This window comes from Telopea speciosissima, unplaced genomic scaffold, assembly GCF_018873765.1.
Source record: "Telopea speciosissima isolate NSW1024214 ecotype Mountain lineage unplaced genomic scaffold, Tspe_v1 Tspe_v1.0041, whole genome shotgun sequence".
Taxonomy (NCBI): domain Eukaryota; kingdom Viridiplantae; phylum Streptophyta; class Magnoliopsida; order Proteales; family Proteaceae; genus Telopea; species Telopea speciosissima.
Window position 1 is genome coordinate 35405 of NW_025317377.1, and position 8215 is coordinate 43619.

The 8215-nt window shown below is 45.4% G+C and overlaps 1 protein-coding gene across 1 annotated transcript; it reads right to left on the reverse strand.

The window, feature by feature from the left end:
- Positions 1–1886: 1886 nt before the first annotated feature.
- Positions 1887–2671, reverse strand: LOC122647390 (adenylyl-sulfate kinase 1, chloroplastic-like). The gene is made up of 4 exons (XM_043840811.1): positions 2489–2671; positions 2227–2311; positions 2090–2136; positions 1887–1982 (listed from the first exon to the last, which is right to left on the reverse strand). Exons 1-4 carry the CDS (start codon positions 2669–2671, stop codon positions 1887–1889), a joined length of 411 nt encoding a protein of 136 aa, XP_043696746.1.
- Between the last annotated feature and the right edge of the window lie 5544 nt (positions 2672–8215).

Sequence of the window (8215 nt, forward strand, 5' to 3'; positions counted from 1 at the left end):
TTGTTACTAATGATACTGTTGAGCCTACTTGTTTTTCACAGGCCTCTAAAGTTCCTGAGTTGCGCACTACTATGGCTGAGGAGTACAACGCGTTGATAAAAAATGACACTTGGTCTTTGGTACCTCATCAACCACATATGAATCTCATAGGGTGCGAGTGGGTTTATTGCATTAAGCAGAAAGTGGATGGTTCCCTTGAGCGCTACAAAGCGCGTCTTGTCGTAAAGGGCTTTCAGCAACAGCTTGGGCTTGACTATGGTGAAACGTTCAGCCCTATCATCAAACCAACTACTATTCATTACGTTCTCTCCATAGCTCTCCATGACCAGTTGGAAGAGGAGGTCTTCATGTCTCAGCCGCCAGGGTTCACTGACTCTAACCATCCAAACTATGTTTGTCGCCTTCATCACTCCATTTATGGTCTTAAGTAGGCACCACGGGCTTGTTTTTGTCGATTATCTAATTTTCTTCTTCTTCTTGGATTTTGAGGTTCCAAGACTGATACTTCACTTTTTATATGCACTCAGGGTTCCCATGTGTGCTATATTCTGATATATGTTGACGACATTCTAGTTACTGACAGCGACCCATCCATAATCTCTTCTCTTTTGCAGCAACTTTTTAGTGAATTATCCCTCAAGGATCTTGGGAATTTGCACTTTTTTCTTGGTGTCCAGGCTACTTCTCATTCCGAGGGACTGCACTTGTCTCAATCTCAGTATATCTCTGACTTGTTGCATCGGTCTAGCATGATTGACTGCAAAATAGTGCGCACTCCCATGGCTAGTACACAAAAGGCATCTGATGCAGGGGGTGCTCCCCTATCCAACCCTACTGAGTATCGTTTAATTGTGGGTGCCCTGCAGTATGTCACCCTCACTCGTCCTGATGTTGCATTAGCTGTCAATCGGGCCTACCAGCATATGCATTCACCCACTTCTGACCACTGGCAGGTGGTAAAGCGTATTCTCAGATATCTCAAGCAAACTTGCTCTCACGGTCTGCTCATTGAACGCTTTGCTTTCCGCTCTTTGCAAGCCTTTTCTGATGCTGATTGGGCGGTTGACAACCTTGACAGAAAATCTACAGGTGGTTTCGTCATTTTTCTTGGCCCTAATGTTATATCCTGGACATCTCGTAAGTAGAAAACGGTGGCACACTCTTCAATAGAGGCTGAATACAAGGCCTTGGCTGATGCTTCGACTGAATTAATTTGGCTTGAGTCCTTACTTGGTGAACTTGGCTATCCTCTTTTTGGCACACCAATTCTTTGGTGTGATAATATTGGGGTGACTTACTTATCCGCCAATCTAGTTTTTCACGCCCGCACAAAACACGTCAAAATAGATTTTCACTTTGTTCGAGATTGTGTGGCCAAGAAGCAACTTCAACCCAAGACCAACTTGCAGATACCCTTACGAAGGCACTTGGCACAACCCGTTTTCAATTTCTAAGGGACAAGCTGAAGATTCGGGTTCCCCACCTTGAGGTGGTGTATTGAACGTTACCATTCTCTCATATTCCCCATTTTTCACATGTGATATTCATTTATCATCACATGTGAATTCATTCCTCGGATTGCAAGTTCTGAATCTTTGTATTTTTGGAAATCCAATATTGCACCAATATTGCATGTAAGCTTACCTTGTATAAGTCTAGTGAGCTGGTCTCCTCATGTAAACTCTACATATTCTCCAAACTGGAGAATACGTTTTAGTGTGAAATAATATCAAATCTTTCAAGCTTATTAATGAAGCATTCAACTAATAAGAAAAACATGAAGAATTATTAATCGATTCAGAACCAGAGAGAAAATGAAGAATCAGGGGCAGATATAACTTATGTTTATTGCTTGTAATAATTCTATACAATTGAAAGGGTAGGCTTCACACATGTAGGAACCCCTTCTCCTCCAAGTGGGATATCACTTTTTCAGCCATCTCACAAGGGGAAGCACCAGCTCCTTCATGCCGTAATACTATCTGAGGAAAAAGATCATCTCCCATGTCAAGTTCCTTTCCAGCATCAACAAATTAATGCTTTAGAGATTCTAAACAGTAGAACTCCTTTTCCTAAAAGGTATACAAACCTCACAAGTCAAAGGTGGTTCATATGGATCATCAATACCAGTAAAATCTGCAGCAAAAATATCAATGTAAGTTCAATAACATTGTAAGTCATCCATCAAATAGAAAGTTACATATACCCTAAATCTAAAGGTTATACCTTTGATCTTTCCTTGACGTGCAAGCTTGTACAAGCCCTTTGGATCCCTGACCTCACATACTTGCAATGGTACATCTAGGAAGACCTGTATCCAGTGCAAGTGTATGTTGTTAGGCCAGTCTTAACATAGCTAGGGTTCTTAATTTTTCCTTTTAAAAAAATAGGAATATAGAATCATCATCTTTTTTTAATTTAATTCCTCAGTAATATGGGATTGAGTGCTCTAGCTTCAAATAATTCAAGGTAACCAGAAGGCTCGAACCTCAACAAAATTTCCGTCAGTCATTAATGCACGGCATGCATCCCGGTCTCTTTGATAAGGAGATATCAGACTGGCAATGCAAATAATACCAGCATCTGCAAAGAGCTTCGCTGCTTCCCCTAAAATCAGATGTGAGGCATCATGAGAACAAAATAGTTTCGCAAGAGACCTAAAATACCACATTTTAAATAAACTAATAATTAAAACCTTGTCTCAAGGATGACTTTAGCCTGCCGTGGGGCTGCCGGGGGGGAGGACTTGGCTTTTGGGTCAGTTACACTCAAGGATCAAGAACTTGGGTTTCAACCTGGTTGGAACCGAGATTTGGTCGAAACCAATCAAAACCAGGTCGAAACCTGGTACATTTTCCCATTCATGGGGAAATCTTGGTTGGAGGGGTTTCTGTTGAAACTTTAGAGTTGGAGGGGTTTCTGTCGAAACCAAGTTGAGATGAGGTATTACATAGGTCTAGTTCAAGGTGGTTCAACCATGTTTCGGTGAAACATGGTCAAAACAAAACTGTTGATACCGAGTCGAAACCATGTAGTTTTTAAAAGACCCCTCCATCTTATCTTGGAAACCTACGAAACTGAGATATCTCGGTGGTTTCGACAGGTTTCGACCGAGTTTTCTTTCCATAGTTACACTAGATGAATAACTGCATAAAAAAGGAAAGGCCGTAGCGATGGACATCCAAGGGGGACAGGAACGGCTTTTCAGGGGGGGCCAACAGGGCCTTCTCAAGGCACTAGGGTTACACACAGGCCCCGTCAGGAAAGCCCCCCAGGGCATGCCAGGGGAGGGCGATGGCATTCGGCATTGAGACATGGTGATTCAATGGTCTTGCAGGATCCAGTGGTGGAGCCGTTGGAGAATCCCACGCACTTGGAAGAGGCTGGGTGGAATCCGTGTGTAGAGGTTTTGGCTTGTGTAGATGCCCTTCTAAGGACAAAGGAAGAATTTACGTCGGGTGTGGTGACGCAGCCGGCTGTGCCTTGTTTGAAGGAGCCTTTAAATGTATCAAGGTTGGAGGAGAGTGCTGGAGGGGAGACTCAACCCATTGCTGCACATGAGACTTTAGGGGTAGTGCAACAAGCGACTGAAGAGGAGGGCATAGAACTGTGGGTGGAGCTCCCTTGCAATCCAACAGGCATGGGGAGGCCTACTGCAGGGGAAGGAGAACCTTTTGAGATCACGAATTCAAATGCTGTGCAGGGTGTGTGCAGCGCTGGCCTAGAGGAGGCTTTGGATTTGGTTACCTCACATGCGATATCGGATGAGCAGGGGGTTGGCATCACAGGTTTGGGGCCGTCAAGCTGCCCGGGGCAGGCTGGGCTGGAGGCTATTAGCGAGGAGAGCTCAAGTGATGAAGCGGCTATGGCTGGTGGGTGGGGATTATCAACTTCTCAGTCTATAAGGGGGTCCCCCAACTCCTTTCTTTGGTGTTCATGGTGCTGGCCGGAGGGCTAAGGATGATTCACAGGTTATGAAGGAGGTCAAAGGGGCAACAGATCATGGGGTATTGATAGAGCAACTGAAAGCCTTCAATGCAACGCTAGCAAGTAGGCTCAAAAAGACGTTTAAAGGGAAGGAGGTGTCTGCTCCTTTGTTACATACAGGGGTTGCACGTAGGAAGGGGACGTCCACAACAGTTTCGCTGGGGTTGAGTCTGAGATGAGTCACTAGGTCGATGGGACCCGCAGCTAGAGCAATGGTTTTGCAGTAATGAACTGCCTTTTTTGGAATGCATGAGGAGTAGGCAACAAGCCTACGTCTAGGCAACTTAAAGCCTTGGTGGACTTGCACAAACTTGATATAGTTGGGGTGGCTGAGCCAAAAGCTCAATTTTCTAAAGCTAGAAAGGTTATGAGGCGTATTGGTTTGGATGCGGTATGTTCTAATGGCACTCTTTAAGGGGAACGAATCTGGGTCTTCTGGAGGAGTTCTTTCCAGGTTAACATTGTTGAGGAGAACCATCAGTTTATCACGGTGAAATGCTTCAAGGCTACTAGGACCCTGCGATTTCTGTTAACCTTTGTCCATGGGTTCTGCTCGTTGGCAGATAGGAGGGTTCTGTGGGAGAGGTTGGAGCTATTTTCTAGGTCTTCCTCGCTTCCTTGGGCCATTGGGGGTGACTTTAATGCAATTCTATCCCCTTCAGAGAAGGTGAGTGGATGCCCTGCTTGCTCATTTTCCATAGAGGAGTTCGGTAGCTTTGTTAATAATGCAGGGCTCCTAGACGCTGGTTATGTTGGAAATGCGTTCACCGGGGCGAACAATCAGCAGGGGGCGCCTGGTCTTGGCCCGTTTGGACCGTTTCTTGATTAATAATTCATGGGTGGCAACCGGGTTTTACCCTGATCATTCCCCGCTGTGGTTGAATGTCTCACTGGCTAGTGCTCCTGTCATCTCTTCTTTTAAATTCCAACAGATGTGGCTGCATCATCAGAACTTTCATGATTTTGTCAAAGAGCAGTGGTCCAGGCCGGTTTTTGGCTCTCTACTTTATGTCTTGTATATGAAGCTTAAACTATTGCGAAGCAGCCTTCGTACTTGGAACAGGGAGGATTTTGGGGATATCCACCAAAATGTCAGGAATGCAGAAGACGAGGTCAGCAGGGCCGAAGTTTCCTATGACCAGTCGTCTAACCCTCGGGCTAAAGAGGCCTTGACGGCGGCCAAGGAAAACCTACAGAGGACCCTCCTTCAGGAGGAGATTTTTTGGAGATAGAAATCAAGGGTTACATAGCTGAAGGAGGGGGACAGGAATACAAAGTTTTTCCATGCCACTGCCAAAGTCAGAAGGAAGCTTGCTGCAGTTAACACTATCAAGCTGGGGGATGGGGTGTGGACCAGTGAGCCCGAAGAGGTGAAAGCGGAAGCGGTCAGGCATTTCTCTAACATCTTTGCCTCTCAAGGTAGCATGGTGGACGAGGACATCCTTGAGTGTATTCCTCTTTTAGTTACAGACGAAGATAATGCAGCCCTTCTGCTTTCCCCATCCTTGGACGAGGTGAAGGAAGCGGTCTTCTCGCTTTCCAGTGACAGTGCACCGGGTCCGGATCGTTTCTCCGGGTATTTTTTTACTTCTTGCTGGGATCTGATTGGAGGTGATGTTTGGGCTGTTGTTATGGACTTCTTTGCTGGTGGCTTCCTCCCTAAGAGCTACACCTCAGCAAATCTTGTGCTCATTCCTAAAAAGGAGAACCCAGAGGTGATGTCTGATTTCCGCCCTATTAGCCTTTACAATTTCTCTTTTAAAATTATTGCAAAGATTATTTCCTCTAGATTAGCCGTTATTTTACCTCACTTGATTGCGGAGGAGCAAGGAGCTTTTGTGCAGGGCAGATGCATCTACGACAATATTGCCCTTGTTCAGGAGGTGGTGCAAGACCTAAACAAAAAAACTAGAGGAGACAATGTGATCCTCAAGCTAGATATGGCCAAGGCATATGACAGGATGGAGTGGAGCTTTCTCTATTTAGTGCTGAAAAAGTTTGGCTTCGTAGATGCATTGATTGACCTGATTAAAAAGACCATTGAGAACTGTTGGTTTTCTATTGTTTGGGGGGGCGGACCAACGGGCTACTTCAAGTCCACCCGGGGTTTGAGACAAGGTGACCCACTTTCTCCGGCCCTATTTATTCTTGCAGAAGAAGTTTTGAATAGAGGATTAAGGAATCTCTTTGTGGAGGGATGGGCTGCTTTCTTTCAACTGCCTAGGGGATGTCCTGGCATCTCCCATTCTTTGTTTGCGGATGACACCATTATTTTTACCAAGGGGCTGAAGAATTCGTTGAAGCAAATCCTTGGGTTTATTGGCAGATATGAGGACAGCTCAGGGCAGTTGGTTAACAGACAGAAGAGTTGCTTCATTATGAGTCACAAGACCACTGAGGCCAGAGCTCAAATGGTCGGATGCATTATAGGTTTTATCAGGCGGCCTGTCCCCCTAGTATACCTAGGGGTTCCACTCTTTACAGGAAGAGTAAAGGCGAGTTTCTTTGATGAGCTATTGGGGAAGGTTAGAAGCAAGATCGCAGGTTGGCAAGGGAGGCTTCTATCTGCAGGGGGCCGTGTTACACTTCTCTGGCATGTCTTGGCATCCATGCCAATACACATTATTGCTTCTGTAGACCTGCCTAGAGTAGTGGTACATAAATTCAATGGAATCTGTGCGGATTTCTTATGGGGGAATTCAGACTGGGGTAAACGACATCATTGGGTGGGCTGGAGGAAAGTTTGTAAACCTCTTATGGAAGGAGGGCTGGGTATAAGGTGCTTGGAAGATGTGGGGTTGGCTCTTCGGTTCAAGGGCATTTGGCGTATTCTGTCTGAAAACTCCTTGTGGAGCACTTTCTTTAAAGCCAAGTTCTTAAAAAATGTACATTTTGTTTTGGCTATGCCAGGCAGAGTTGGGTCCAAGTCTTGGAGAAACGCTCTTGCTTATAAGGACTTCATCCTTGAAAGGTCTAGGTGGATGCTCGGCTCAGGTGATGTGAGCTTTTGGCTTGATGACTGGGTGGGGGTGGGCCCTCTGATCGACTTTGTGGACAACGCCTTGCATGTGGACCTTTCTTTGTGTGTTAAGGAGGCGATCAATGAGATGGGAGAGTGGGACTTGGCTGTCTTGAGCCATATTAACTCTATGTCGGTCAAGGAGTGCATCGTCACGGGAAACTTTCTCATAACCAACAAGCAGGACAGGCTGGTTTGGACCCCCTCTTCAGATGGCTTTTTTTTCTATTAAATCAGCCTAGAACGAATTGAGGCAGTAGGCAGCTACCACTCCCTATGCGACGTGGATTTGGAATCAGTCCATCCCAACGAAGATTGGCTTCTTCACTTGGCAGCTCCTAAATGGAAAAATTCCCACTGATGACTCACTGATGTCCTTAGGCATCCCCCTGGCTTCTAGATGTGTTTGCTATGGCAACCCCAAGAGCGACACAGCCCTTCACTGCTTGGTGGAGGGGGGCACGATGGCTAAGGTATGGCACTATTTTGCTGGAATTTTTTATATTGCCTTGGTTCATAGTTAGGACGTGAGGAGCAGAATTTTACTTTGGCACAATGCGGCTAGTTTTCAAAGCCTTTGTGGACTGATCACGGGTTTCTTACCCTCTCTTATCATGTGGGAACTATGGCATGAAAGGAATAATAGGAGACATGGGGAAAGCCCGAGGACTGCTGGTACCATAATTGGGAAACTCAAGGAGTGGGTGCACAGCCTCCCCTACCCATCCAAATTCAAGCTCATGGCTTGTCACGCCCCCATCCCGTTAAGGAATAAACTAATAATAAAGGGGTGACTAGGATGATACGTGTCATCCCATAAGACTACTAGAATCAAGATTGCAATGTCCCAACACACAGTCTTAGTCTAATATGAAAATACCATAAAATTCAGAGTACAACAGGTAAGGAATATTTCATTTCCAATGATCATAAAATAAGCGGAAGTGTTTACAGTAGTTACCTCATGTTCATATGGCTAACATAAATAGTTTGGATGGGTATCCCGAATTACCATAGCATAACTACCCCAAAACAAGTATAACAATAAATGTTTATACAAGGCATGCGGCCCCAAAAAAAAATAAAAGAAGGGAACAAGTCCCAAGTATCAATACGGCCCGTAGGCGCAGTCATCACAAGGACACCCATCACCGTGCTCCTCGATTATGGCCTCAGGGTCCTCTGTACCGATATCATCGTACTCTTAGG